This window comes from Emydura macquarii, unplaced genomic scaffold (assembly GCF_026122565.2).
Source record: "Emydura macquarii macquarii isolate MOO-44397 ecotype Brisbane River unplaced genomic scaffold, CSIRO-AGI_Emac_v2 contig_1477, whole genome shotgun sequence".
Taxonomy (NCBI): domain Eukaryota; kingdom Metazoa; phylum Chordata; order Testudines; family Chelidae; genus Emydura; species Emydura macquarii.
Window position 1 is genome coordinate 24,268,439 of NW_027131614.1, and position 15,195 is coordinate 24,283,633.

The 15,195-nt window shown below is 38.9% G+C and overlaps 1 protein-coding gene across 1 annotated transcript in view; it reads right to left on the bottom strand.

Annotated features, from left to right (window-relative positions):
• LOC137156871 (chloride channel protein C-like) overlaps window positions 1-15,195 on the bottom strand; it is a 94,809-nt gene that overhangs the window by 12,741 nt on the left and 66,873 nt on the right. Inside the window, exon 13 of the mRNA XM_067553877.1 lies at window positions 9,892-10,071. Within this exon, the coding sequence (XP_067409978.1) occupies window positions 9,892-10,071 (180 nt within the window). The remainder of the gene's footprint in view (window positions 1-9,891; window positions 10,072-15,195) is intronic.

Below are 15,195 nucleotides of genomic sequence, written 5' to 3' on the forward strand. Positions count from 1 at the left end.
TTGTTCCCCCCAATCTGGTTTGCTACCATCCACATTTTCAATTTCAGAAGAACCCATCACTCATTTAAACTACAGGACAAAACATGTGATCAGTCTTTCCATACACACACACACCAGTTTTCTCCATGCCCATATTTTATTTTGACATTTAACAACAGTCTGCACTTACTTAAAAGCCACCCACATGCTGCAGTGTGGCTGTATACATTTTTAGTTTGGCTTTTTGAGTTAAGCGCATACACCCTGTAGCACTCTGGCTTTTGCTCCAAAAGGCTGTGTAGCAGACTCTTGCAACATCTGCACAATTATTTGGGTAATGAAACAGGCCCACTAATTTTGAAAGTATTAAATAATGTTGTTCTTTGTAAGAAATTTCACACTTAAGATCCAAAATAAAAATGTGTGTCAAACTCCAAAACCTTCTTCCATCTGTTCTGTTCATTACCCATGAGCTACAGTGTCCTTGGATTCTGACAATATATGATGAGGACTGGAATGTCAAAGGACTTCCTTGAAAGTTTTGGATTCAATTTATTTTAACGGGCAACCCAAATCAGCAATAGGTTGCTCTCAGTGAGTTGTTCTAATTTAAGTGTCCAGTTACTGTATACTGTATCATTTTGGTGGGTTGGGTTTTTTTAAATCTCACATTTAAACTAACTGGGCCAGCTTTTCAAACTCAGGAGTCTGTGTCATTGTACAAGCAAACAACATGACCTCAGATCCCACATTTGTACACAAATAAATGCAAAAGCACCTTTATATGCAGTCAACTACCCAATTGCACACACAAAATAAGTTTTCATGTATGTAATGTGCAGTTTTTTTGTTGGCTCAACTTAAATTCAGCATTTTAAAGTGTAGTCCACATTATCTACCTCATTTGTGTCACTAATCAGAGCTGGAAGGATCACCAGTATGAAGAAAGAATGGTGGAAAGACCATGCGTGAGCTTCTAGAAGAAAAGGAAATATTTATGCAATACATTTATCTCCCCATATATTGCATGAACTTTGCATCCTTCTGTATCTATTAGAATAACTTTGCATTCTTGGGATCTAAACTTAGTATCCTCTCAACAAAGTGCCAGAAGGAAAAGGCTCTTCAACTTGCAAAATGACAAATTATTTCAGAGGGTGCCAGCAGAGAGATACGAAGGTAAATCTTTCCAGTTACACTCAAGAATTACTTCACACATTAAGTGTTTTGGGAATCATGAATGTTAAGATCTTACACCTTCCATTCACTCCGAAGCTGTTGTACTGCATTGTTTTTTCCAAACGCAAGTGCTTCTCTGAATACAAAAAACAGGGACAATGGCTTATTAAAAGGGTATATGAGAGACAGTGTGTGTGCCTGTCTGTCGGGAAGGATATCATATTATCCCCCATTTGGTGAAGTGGATGGAAGTAAAGTAGAAGAAACTGTTCCCTGTTATGGATGCGTTCAGGTCATAGAAGCATTTCTATGCTTCTATGACTTGAACACATCCGTAACGTTTCACAGTGCCATATCCCATTCCCAGCAGCACATATCAGCATTCTGTGTCTTTTCTGTTGAAATGTTTGCCACAAAACATTCTTAACTCACAATAGTTTTTGTTCACTTTGCTGACCAGAGACAAATCATACCTAATAAACTGCCATGAAATATATATATATATATATATATATACACACACAGTACTTTGGATCAATTATTTCCCTGTTAAAGGATGTTACTGTGTAATACAGCTTTAAGTTTTCAACTTTGTCATATTTTCTAAACTATGATCTCTTCAATTTACTTTGTTATGTGACATTCCCCTTTAGTGGAGTGAAAGCATGCATTAGCTAAACAATGTGGTTTGGATTTAGTGTTCCCATGCATCATCATGAAAATGTTTGTCTCAGCAATAGTGTCATTATTGTTACTTGGAACAGCTGCTCTACCATCTCTTTACATTGTGGAAAACAAAGCAACCCCTTTCCTTACTAGTTTACAAGCAGGGAATTTAAAACAAGACTATCCAATAGAGGGTTATGAGTATGTAGTGTTCTGTACCTGGTTTCCTCCTAACACAAAGGAAGCCGAATGTCCAGCATAGCAACGAATAATAATGTTGCAAATATAGATACATTTTGGCTCCCTCTGTAGGTAGCACTTTTTCCTCTCAGATAGACAGTTATCAGAAGTTCTTCAAGTCCCACACTAAAGCTTGCACTCCTATCTGGTGCAGAACTGGACTTTTAAGGTCTCCTCTGAATGAGAAGTCAAACAGAATTTTCTAGTGGCTGTTCAGTTAAATTAAATATCTCAATGCACATCCTGCAATTAATAAGAGATAACCCTGGGTATCCTGGTCAACATTACCCATGTAGCTAAAATAAGAACTAACATCCTCCAGTGCTGTGTAGGAGCTTGTCCTGAGAGCATAACAGTAGCTCTGTTTGTCAATGTGGTAACTACTGGTATCCTTTTCTCCAAGGGCCCAAACTTTCAACCTTCATTCAGAAAAGCGGTCTTACTCATACAAATAATACCAGAGTTTTATTGAAAGTTCTGACATGAATAAAAACTATTCACATGATTAGGGTACCAGTAAGGAGGATCAAATCCTAATTCAGCTTTTACACCAAGATTTTCAAAAGCCATTAAAGGTTTTGGGTGTCTCTCTCATGTTTGGGTACCCAGAAGTTTCACTTTAAAGGAGCCTGACTTTCAAACAATCCCAAGCACCAACTCTGAAAAAAACAGACCCCTGTAAGATATCTCAAGATGGGCACCCATGATTTGAGGCATTTAGAGTCATCAGCCACTTTTGAAATCTTAACTTCAGTTTGCATCTTTTCAATTAGAGGAAAGGTAAAAATGAACTAAGGTTCCTAAGTGACTGTGGAACCAAAGACCCATTTTCCAAAGGAACTTAGATTCCCAACTTAGTTTGGAAAATGGGACTTGGGCACCTAAATCACTCTGATACTTTTGAAGATTTTACCTGAAAGTTTTTAAGCTGAGGTAGTTTGATCTGAGGGAAGCAATTACACAGGACACAGTCACTCCTGGTTCCATGTAGCATATCCAAAACTGTGTTAAAATAGCTGCAACCAAAGTGAAACTGATACTTTTTTGGCTTTGTCACGGTCATTTTGGATGTAATATTTTTTTTTAATTTTTTGTCTGAAGTATAATAATTTCCATCAATAAAAAATGCTGATGTCTCAGTGAACATCATGGATGGGAGGAGACAGGGTTTCCTAGGTGAAAAAAGTACACACACACAAAATGTGGGCAAGATGCCAGAAGTTTCCCACACAGTGCGTAACTGGCAATAAGCCAGGATTTGACCAGTTTCTCATTAGATATGACATATTTTGTACAGTCCTGCTTAGACTCTACGACATTGTGGTTTCTGTGTAATTACCTTCTCCTGATCAAACTAAATCAACCTAAAAAAATTCCTTCAATTAAAATGGGGAATAATGGATAACAGGTGTGAAGGTAATGATGCAAAGGCAAAAATAGAGAAATATGCCCGTCCCTTCCAGCAGAGAAACTGTGTGACACACAAACCTTTCAGGATTAGGCATAAGGAAAATGGCCTGTTTTGTGTATACCCATACCCAAATAGGCTATTCAATGGCCACTTTGTAGCCAGTAGTATCTCAATGATACAGCTGTAGCACGGGGTACTCAGTGCCCTGTTTGAGCACCGTTTAAAGCTGCAGCAATTAGGACAGGGTAGGCAGAACTCAGGCTATGAAAAATCCTTCCTGCACCCCTCAGCTTCACTCATCAAAAAGAAAGTGGAGGAAACAGATTCTGCCACGAGAAGCCATCCAGCCACCTGTTTTTCCTCGATGAATGAGGATCTGACTGAAGAAATACCCATTTCTTCACTTTCATAGACAATGAGGAATTTAGTCTTCAGAGGCTACTCCTGGTTTTGGAGGAAACACTGTGTGAAAGGTACTATTCCCTCACAGCTCAAAGAGGAAGGGAGAGCAAGATGGAGAGGACTGCTTGCATGGGTGTGGAGAGGGCAAGTGTCTTGGGACGCACAAATGTTAGACATGCTAGGTACCATGAAGGATGGTGCCCACATGAGGGATGTAAGTGTCTGGTGGAGGAGGAGACCATGTCTGAGTGGTTCATGTGTCTGACAGAGAAGTGCATGTGGAAGGAACTTCTAAGAAGGAAGTAGTCATGTATCATAGTGACAGCACATTTTTCAGGGAAGTAGGCATGAAGGAGATGAATATGCACGGGATAGTAGGTCCCTCAAGAAGGTCACCTTTTGTCTCTACTATGGGGCAGTAGAGGAGGGAGAACTGCAAATTGCAGACAATAAGATCCATCAGTTTCCCTCCAACAATATTCCAGCTGTGCCCAGAGCCAGAGGAAGGAAACCAGCTACCAGCAGCCTTCCTTCAGACTCATCTCCAGTGTATTCTGCTTTTACTGTGGTTTATATTGTATGGTGAGGTGTGGTGCAGTGCAAAGTCATCTGTCAAGTAACAACCTCTAAGTGTCTCCATTACACTACATGAGGCTTACAATGAGGGCACGCTACCTACGTCCCACAGGTGTTGGGTGAAATAGTTCTACTTTACACTTTGGGTCTCATAAAAGTGAACTCAGAACCCCAGCAACTCCTACTCCCCCAGGAGGACCTGGAGACAGCCACAGCAGCTGAGACAGTGGGAGCACCTCCCAAGCAGCTTCTGCTGAAAGGACTCCTATTGATCACCAGCAAGGGTTTACAAATGCACCTTGTTTCACCTGCTGAACTCCCCAGGGGAGGGTAGCAGCAGTGCCTTTGGCCTCCCTCAAGGGCAAATCCCACCTTGGACACACTTACTTCCATAGGAGCACGGCAATGCAATTCACAACCCTTTGAACCCATGGGGGTGACTGACTTATACAGTGCTTTGCCTTTGCTGAGTTTGCTAAGCAACCTGTTTCAACTGCCCTAATAGAAAATAGCTTGCTTTATTTTGACGAGCTGGGATCAGCAGGGACTTTTTTAAAGCCAGACTCTAAATCCTCTATATTCAGCAACATAAATCTCCCATTCTTATCAATTCCATGAATCAAGTTCTCCAGTCACAGATTCCTCAATCTGAATTCTGTGTGGGTTTCCCTGACTACACTGTGTATTGTATGTGGCAAAAAGTCAAGATCCTTACTCTCAGGAGTTCTTTGCTTTGGAAGCTTGTGCTCCAGTTATAGTTCATTCATTTCTCTTTAATAGTTTTAGTCTCTGTTGCAAATATATTATTAGTTTCATATAGGACTTTCTCAGCCCAGGGAAAGTAAAGACTTCAGGCTTAGGTCACGCAAGCAAAAATAGCATAGTGATCTCATCTTAAGCCCCGTGGATATTTGTCCATATAACAAAACCTAACACAGAATTTGGCTCTACTAGGCAAGGCAAGAAGTCTGAACAAGGTTGGACTAGTAGAGTGTTTGTTACAAGACAGCACTGAAGTGCATTTGTACACCTGTGAGAGAAAGCTTTCAAAGTACCAACCAGCACTGTCTGGCTCTAGTCTTTGCTTTCATAAGAACTAAAGTTCACCAGCCTTTTCTTCTTGAAGAGGCAGAATAATTCACAATTATAATAAATAATACTTTGCCCTCATGTGGTACCTTTCATCTCCAGCATCTCAAAGTGTGGGAAATTTTGGTATATGCTTTTATTTATTTTCTCTGGGGCAGCCAGAGCTATTTCATGAGGAGAAATGGTAGAGAAACCCCAATGGCTGAAAATACTGAAATGAGAAATCTTAAAACTATGCACCAAATCTTTGTACATGAAGGTAGCCAGTTCAGCACGGACTTCATGGCTGAACTGTTTCTTTCCCCCCTCTTTGTTCCTCTTTCTGATTTATTTTTATCTATTACCATCTTTTTTGTGCTAGAAGAAACCAATTTGATAATGTAATAGCAATATCAACAAAGGTCCAGAGGAAAAAACATAGGGTCCTGTACATTTTTTAATGGAAAAATGGAGAATTTTTTTTTTTTTTGGCTGTAATTACACCACCTTGGCTTGTGATCTTGTCAGGTCTCACAACGTCAGCACAGTCAGGCAGCTTCAGTACTTGGATGAGAGACCTCTAAATGAAGCCAAGGGAACTACAGAGAATGGTGTTTTAGATTCAGTAAGCAACTCTCTTCCCTCTGAATCAGTTCTAAAGCATTTTTCATCATGTTCTTACAAGATACTGTGAGTATATCTACACTGCAATTAAAAACTCATGGCTGGCATGTCAGCTGACTTGGGTTCGGGCTAAGGGGCTGTTTAATTGCAGTGCAGATGTTCAGGCTTGGGCTGGAGCCCAGGCTATAGGACCCTGTGAAGTGGGAGAATCTCAGAGCTCAGACTTCAGCCCAGGCCTGAAAATCTACACCATAATTAAGCAGCCCCTTAGCCTGAGTCCCACAGCACCGAGTCAACTGGCACAGGCCAGCCACAGGTGTCTAATTGCAGTGTAGGAATAACCTGTGTAAGTCATAAAACCAAGTCCTAACTCTGTGTCAGTAACGATCCCATGACACTTCATAAATTCCATGGATAGATTCAGACAATGGCTACACAGAATTCTACCTCTGAGGCTGGAAGGCTGGCATAGCAATACAAGAAAGGCACTTCACCAAGGTACCTTGAGCTGGCCAGCAAAGCTTCAGCCATGATTGACACTGAAGAGAACAAGTCAGTCACTTGGGTCCTCAGGACACCAGGATTTAGCACATACCCTGAGCAGTCTTTGTCTGCGGGGCTCCACTGAAGTGACAAACTCTAAGACAATCAAAACAATCTGTCCTACTTCTTCTGGATGTAGCCTACAAGCATTTCCTCAGTCTTTTTCCAGACTGAGGCTCAGATAGGATTTGTGGCATAAATGAAATATTATCGAAAAATCATTTCCATTCATCCCTCTTTTTAATATGTTACTAATTCTTTTTGAAAGAAATTAATAATTGAAGAGCTTTTTGCAAGCTACTATCCTACCAGGATTACCTGGAACTGGTAACTTGAAATATTTTATAAAATTGGGTCTCTCTTTAAGACGTGGTGATGATGTCTCTTTTGTTCCCACACAGCTTCAACTATTGTTATTCCTACCGTAGTGCAAAGAATTAAGGTATGTATGTGAAGGTAGAATACTCATCGACAGCCTAGGATTTTCACTGTAAGCTAATATGTTGAGTTAAAGGAAACAATGAGACTGTAAATGAAATTTAAAAGGCACTTTGGCTGGATCAGTTGTTAGCACGAGTTCTCATTTTATTGCTGTGGACAGTTGGGAAATAAATTAATGTGTTAGTTTATGATATGCAACATCTTCGAACTGGCACACACTGCAGCTTATCAACCATCAGATTCGTGTTTCAATGGTTCATCACATCCCTTTTGAAGAAGATTAATGGGAGCAATAATACGAGGAAACAAGCAAATCGGTGGAATTCCATTTTATCGGTGCCTATATTCTGTTTGGAAAACTGAACAACAAGCAATCCCCAAAAGTGGATTATCTTGTACTAAGCAGTTGTTTCCCCTCCCTGTGGGAATCTCATACAGCATTGTTCCCCTCAGTGACGTATAGTCAGTTTTTATTGAAGCAAATCTTCACAAACCCTTTTTTTCCCCTTTAATTGTTCACCTAAACTTTATCTGACCATAAAGACATCTGGTAAGCCCAATAATGACCAAGTAAAAGGAATTTTGCCTGGACTTTCAAGAAGTTGCTAAGTATCAGTCTGTTTATTTGAAAATGGATCTCTAATAACAAAATTGTAAGCTCTGTGGGACAGGGACTATATTTGTGTTGTGTGTTTACATGGTACGAAGCAAAACAGGGCTCTGACTGGGGGCTCCCAGGTGCTACCTGTATACAGACAAATAATAAGTAGTACAAGGTTTAAAATCAAGTGCTCCCCTTTTTAGGGATTGAGGCTTTAATAACTGGAACGCCCAAAATACATGGACAGCCTGATACTGTTGAAAGCTCATCATTCTCAAGTTGCTGGAGCTAAAATGTTAAAACGGACCTTATGTACATGCAGAGTTACTTCCAAATTGCCCTCAGGAAAAACACATTAATGGTTAGGGCGTGGGAAGGACATTTTCTGGGCAGTAACAGAAAAAGATGTTATTTAAACGTTCCCAGGTTCTCTGCCCACCCGCAACGAATTCATACACGCCTCTTGATGTTAGTTTATCAGGGTAGGGCTAGAGGTGGTAATGTGAATCTTTCCAAAAACAGTTAATGCTGTGCCTCAAATTGAGTGTCATTTTGGGATAGTAATTTGGCTAGGAGATTTTGTGCAAGGATCTGTAGCAGACATCAGCATGGCCTACGAGGAACTGAGGCAAAGGTTCTTGGCTAGACCCTTTCAACAGAATGGAGAGATTATGATGCATGTCCCCCAAGTGGCCTTTCTAGACCTCTCACATGTCACTTTGGAGACAATTTTAGCTGTAACTTCCAGAGCCAAGGAAGTTACATTACAGACCTAAAACTATATAACTATGTCGCTCATGGGTGTGAAAAATCCACACCCTGAGCAACTTAGTTATACCAATCTAACCCTACATCGATGAAAGAACTTCTCCTGATGACATAGCTACCACCTCTCAGTGATGTGCATTAGCTACTCTGACGGGAGAAGCTCTCCCATTGGCGTAGTAGCGTCTTCACTAAGCCTGTACCAGTCCAGCTGCACCACTGTAGCTCCGTATGTGAAGACAAGCCCTTACTCTTGCTCCAGGGGTTAATTCAACCAGATGATAAATGCTCTCTCATTGACATGATCTGATTTGTTCATAAAGATCCTTCAGTACTTTTTCTAAGAATAAATCCTGGTCAAATTTCAACTGAAGACCCTTGCCTTCATTCTACCAGTTCAGTTAGATATAGTATTGTATCCTTGTGTTGTTATTAAACAGCTTCTGGCTTCCACCACAGTGGTAGTAGAATTCTAGAGTAGATGAAAGGACTTCTTTCTAAGGAAAAATTTTAAAGACTCAAAAGTTTTAGGAACTTTTGCATTGAAAAATACTACGTAGATACAAGAGTCAATAATATTATTATGAAACCAAGCTGCTGCATGTTTATGTTATAGTGATTATATGGATTAATATTTTATTGCTTTTTGATATGTGAATTCCTGTTTACTGACATTTTTGTGCTCAATTTTCCTTCTTTCCCCCTCCTTAATAAGCAAGATTGTGATTAAGATGCCATTTCTTCCACTCCTGACCCACCCTTCCCCAAGAAAGGAGGCTAATCTTAAAGACCATTCCTGCAGGGATGGAGTACACTTGTATTATTATGAAATGGAGTTCCAGCAATAGTTTCTTTATCAGGAGATTTTCTTTACTCTTTGATAGCCCTTATTATGGCAGAGTTTGCTTAGACTAACTCATGTTTATTGTAATCTGTCATTTGCGTTTCTGACTTTGTTGTTTTATCTTGACTGTGATAAGTTTTATCTTAATAGCTTTTAATTCCAGTAAAAGCACATATTTAAAAAAGGAAGATAATTGTGATTACTCAGAAGGTACCTTTCTTGTGACTTGTCTTATTTTTATGATTAGTTTGATCTCCTAATTCATTCTGTATTATAAATTCTTGTGAGTGTCCAAGGATTAGAGGTATTTCCCATTACCAGTGGACCACATAGGGGCACCTGTTTGGGGCTGTCCAAGCAATATCTGGTATGACATACATCAGGGTCCCAAATCTGCTTCAATCAAAGGGAGATTTGCTGTTGACTTCAATGAGAGCAGGACTGAGCCCTGTACTTATACCATATAATCTTAATAAACAGTGTGTGAAACGTTGCCTGAAAGATGGCCAGAAAGGCCACATAACATCAAGAAATAGGCTGATAATGTTTTACCTTGTAATAGTTCCTAGGAACACGTCTGCTTGGTCTGGCTTGGGTTTGTAAACCACTGGGAATCCACCATGGCTGGTGCTAGCCAGAAGCTGTGCCAGTGAGGCAACGTTTTCCCTTAAGTAGAGAACTCTGACACAAGGTTCCATGACATCTCTGGCAAAAAACAATTCCAGGTTTAACCTGAAAGACACAAAACAGACATCCAAAGGATTATTTAGTAAACAGGAAATGAGGCGTACTGTACCATGTTTGCATCTGACGAGTTTATAATATGTTAGTAAATTACTTCAAGCTGGAAATCAATCTGTTTTATTTGTGAATATAAAAAAAAGTAATTACCCAATAAAATTGCTTATCAAGACTGCCTCTCTGTGCGTTAAGATATGTGATAAATCCCAACCATATGCATGGAAGAATGTTATAAGAGCTATTCATCAACTTCCATGACTTTACTCACTAAAAACAAAATCTTAATCTGAACTAAAATCTTCTGGAAATTAGGCCCAGATTAGACAGTTTGAAGCAAAGAACTTTGGAAAAATTCAGGCTTCCACTCAGTTTTGCTGTAGTTTTCATGGTAGAGGTGGTGACTGAGGGTGAGCCTTTGAATATTTCTGACAAACCATACCATACCATTTTTAAATCTCTTGTACCAGCTTTAAGGTCCTGGGCAAGCTTTATGGGTTGAAGCTCTGCTGTACATTAACTGAAAATCATGTACATACACCTGGGGCGGGAGGGAGGGGGGTGAGGGGAGGGAAGGGGTTGTGGTGGAAAGGGATTTAAAATAAAGACATTTTCTGTAAAATTCTAAAATAACCTCCATAGACATATACTGGGATAGCTCCTGACCATTGAGGTTAATGGAACTACACCAATTTACACTATCTGTAGACGTGGCCCTGTTTTGTTTTATTATTCTATTGTCTTTCTTTTTAGATAATGTACTCATTGCTAAAGATGTTTACATGATAGACCAAAATCGTCTATATAACAGTAGGGTAAACCTACATCCGGATTTACCAATGTACCTTTCAACCCTGACCTGAAAACACCACCTTGAGGGGTACAAGAATGTATTACATGCTCTCAGTTGTTGTCCTCCCTATTGAGAATCACAACAAGGGTACCCAATAGTGCCAGCTGTGGTGGTAGTTTTGTGATGTGCCAGCTGTCTAGGAGGAATTGAACTGAGATTACAGATTCGCTTCCCATGTAGCATTAAAGAGCCATAAAACAATAATGAGTTTCAGCCATTATTAATCTGGACTGGATTTTTGAACAAGTCAGATACAGTTGCAAAGTCCTGTATTTCCTTTGCGACTCCCCCTTCACCACACAGTACTCTATTCCTACTGATACCGCACAGGCTTCAGGCAATAACAGACATGACGCGCCGTCCTCAATTCTTATGGCCAAATAAAAATCTAGTGGCCACGTTCTGTCAATCGTACTCACACTTACATTGCAAGGCAATGGAACTGCACTCAGAATTTAATGCTATTTGGTGCAATTAAGGCTGGTAGAACAAAGTCAGGTTCTTCTACCCTCACTCTCATTGAATAGCATCAATTCTTCCATTGTAACTAATGGACGTACTCACAAAGTAAAGGTGCTACTTTACATGAGATGGCTGGCAGAACTGTTGTTGGTAAATCACTGTACTTGGGTAATTTTTTTTAAAAATAATATCCCTGTTTCCCCAACATTAAAATAGACTAGATAAAATATCCTAAAAAACCTATACATTTCCATCTTAAGTTATATCTGCACAGACCATTAGTTATACTATTTCAAAATGTACTGCACATAGTGTACTAGATTTGAATGCAAATGTATGATTAATGATTTCCTGTATAACAAATTGCAAATGAAGGATGTATATAATTTGTAAATAAAATAAATATGGAAATCAATGTTAGTTGATTACAATGGAACAACAGCAACTTCTACAATTTTTTTATTGGTGAAAAATTGTTTCTTCACCACCAAAGAGTATCTCAGTTTCGCTCTCCCCCCCTTATTTAGCATGCAGGATGAATGTTTCAAATGATTGTAATATGCTCTGAAACGTTCTTAAGCTTTCTCAAATAAGTCATTAGTGTAGGAGAAACAGCTGGCTTGTTATATTGTTAACTATTCTTGGCTGTGCGTGGGATCACGAAGAGTCTATTACATCTATTGTAGCTGCAGAGCCTGAATTATCACAGATCAGCTTTTACAGATGTGCGACAACTCACTAAAGGGGAAAAAATGTCATCCCTTGGTGCTGACTTTCTGCTCAATGTCAGCAGCAATTTTTTCTTTTTTACTTGTCCATTATTCTAAGGGAGAACACTGTTTTAAGGACAAGCATGAAACAGTATTGTTTATAAAACAGAATTAAATGGCAAAGAGATATTTAAACATAATTGGCCAAATTCAGCCCTTTTCAATTTGGTGCTGTTTTGGAAGACAACAGGCCAAAGTGGAGTTATATCTTATGCAAAGTGTCCCTTGGCTTCACCAACCAGGCTGAATTCCTGAGCAACAACATTGAATTTGTCTCTCTTCAAAGTACCTTTAAATGGCTTAGAGTTGAAATGACAGATACTTAACTATGGATCCAGATCCCATAACCCTTTCTCAAGTGAGTAGTCAGTAAAGGAGAGATGCAGGACTGGGTTTGATAGTGGCATTACCTAAATACTGATATATTACTAAAATAGAGATGGCACAGGTCTTTATTTATTAAGATACACAAGAGAATTTTTTTCCAATGGGAATTACTAAGTATAACATAATGTACAATAGCACTGGGATATTTCAAATGACACCAAAGTTTCAGATTCTTTTTCACTAGAATATAGATGTCTTCCACATCTCCAATAAACAGTAACAAGAATTGCACACACGATTCTCGATGCAATACAGAACAAAAAATATCTGCCCCTTAATGAACAGGAACTCAGCAAGACACATTCATGTGATAAGAAATTAATATCCCAAGAGGTAGATTGTCTTAAAACTGTTAATGAAAATATAGGTTCTGGTCCTGTTATTCTCTAATGCAATGGACATTTTCCCATTAAAGTAAATTGCAAAAGGATCTAATTATAATATGAAGGGCTCCTTAGACAACAGCTCACTTAATTAAAGATGACAACATTTTGCCTCTTGAAATACAGTTCCCTCATAATTTTGAGTAAGTTTCAAATGACTAAAGGATTTAAAGTTATTTTAAAAAGAAATCCAAATCAGACCATTTTCTAAGGATTGAGTTGCATGAGAACATAGGTAGTTCTGCTTTTTTGGATTTATTTGCCTTCCTCTTTTTAGAAGTCATTCCAATCCCTCACTTTATTTGGTGAGAATGTTTACCTACTGACTAGCTACAGGCCATCTTGCACAGAATGGCATTGGATTTTATTTGGGCTTCTTGTAAACCATTGTTTTATTACCCTATCTGATTATTGGGTCTTATATAAATAGTTCTCAAGAGTTTGTTGTTGAATTTGCTTTATGTTTGTGATGGTTGCCAAGAGCATTTAGAGAGAACAATTCAAACTCCTAATAATTGAGAGTTCAGAGTAATTAGCTTAAAGGGACACTGTCTAAATAGAAATTATAAAAAATACTTACCTATATTATTAACACCACTGATCATCAAAACTGTTCAATTGTTTAAATCTAATTAATGTTCATCATTTATGCTTTTTAAAAAATACATTCAGCGTGGACAGTGAAACTAGACTGATTTGTTTCATTACTTCCATTCAAGTACAGCACCCATTCCTATCATTTCTGGGGCCTCTGGGCTCTCTTGCATTAATGTTCACTTTCTGGTTCTCAAGCAACAATATAAGAATCCTGTTGTGCTTGGGTTCACAGCATTGCAGGGTTACATTTACATGCTTACATTTAAAATCCATTTTCTTTTCTTTTTAAGCTTATGAAAAATGTTTCAAGGCATATTAGATATTTATTAACCCTTTTTCTTCTACACAAATGTTTAGCTTAAAGTAGACAAAAACTCATTAATAAAAGTCCACCTATGAAAGTATCCTAATCATAAATCTTGCATTCCAAAATTGATCTGGTCATATTTTGGAGTCAGGATAATAATGTATACATAATATATACTGTCCTTAGATCCCAATCCTGTACCACTGAAGGCAATCAGAGCTTTGACATTGATTTCACAGGGAGAATTAGGTCTTTAAATATGAATGTGGAACTCCCACTGATGTCAATATATGCAAGTCAAGAGTAGTATAAGGCCTTGTCTATGCTAGAAAAATCACACTGGTTTAACTAAATTTATTTTAAAACTGATCTAGTTAAATCCATGTAAGTGCCTAAGATATAGGTATTTAAATCTATTAAAAATGACCATATTAAACTAAACCAATTAAAGCAGGGTTTAAACCTATTGAAGTGTTTCTACATTAGGGGTATGCACTGTTTGAACTAGAGCTATTTAAAAATCAATTTTAGATAAACTTTCTAATACAGGTATGGCCTAAGACTCTATGCCAGAGGTAGCCAAACTTACTGACCCTCCAAGACCCCACCTTCTTGCTGGGCAGAATCCTCTAGCCCCACCACCCTGCCCACAGGGCAGAAGCTCTGAGCTCCCCACCCCAGTCTGATAGGCAGAGAATTGGGGAGGAGGACATAGGGGGCTCCATGAGCCGCACTTTAACTGTAAAAGAGCCGCATGTGGCTCCTGAGCCACAGTGTGGCCACCCCCGCTCTATGCCATCTACTCATTAGCTGAGCACTAACTGAGAGAGCCTTCTAGTTAAATCAGGAGGCAAAGGTTTGGCAGACTCCAATCTCAGTTCAATAACAGCTACAAGTATATATGTTGATCTCAAAAAGGCAAGCTTCCCAGCATCCTCGGGTCCCAGCTTTCCCAAGCTGTTCAAATGAGAGGAGATTTGGCTGTTCAGGCTAGAAGTCATTTAGATAGTACAGTACTTAGTTTGAAATGTGTTGTTTAGGTTAGCTGCATGTCTCTGTCACTTGTTTCCCAGAGAGGATTTAAAAGTTCTGTTTAGCAACTACTGTACGCTAATGACAAATGGATTTCCACATGGTCTCAGATGTCTGTTGGGAAACAGTACCCCTCTACAATGTGAGAACATGCAGAGCAAAAGGAGGAAAAAAGGGAATGGATGAAAATTGTTTATGGCTTCTGGAAAGGAGACATTCTGCCGCCTAGGTTTTTTTTGCAGAAAATGACACAACATTTTTTAAAAACACACAAGTCCTAATGCTTTGTTGCTGTTCCCCTTGCAAAGTCTTTTACATCAGTGCAAA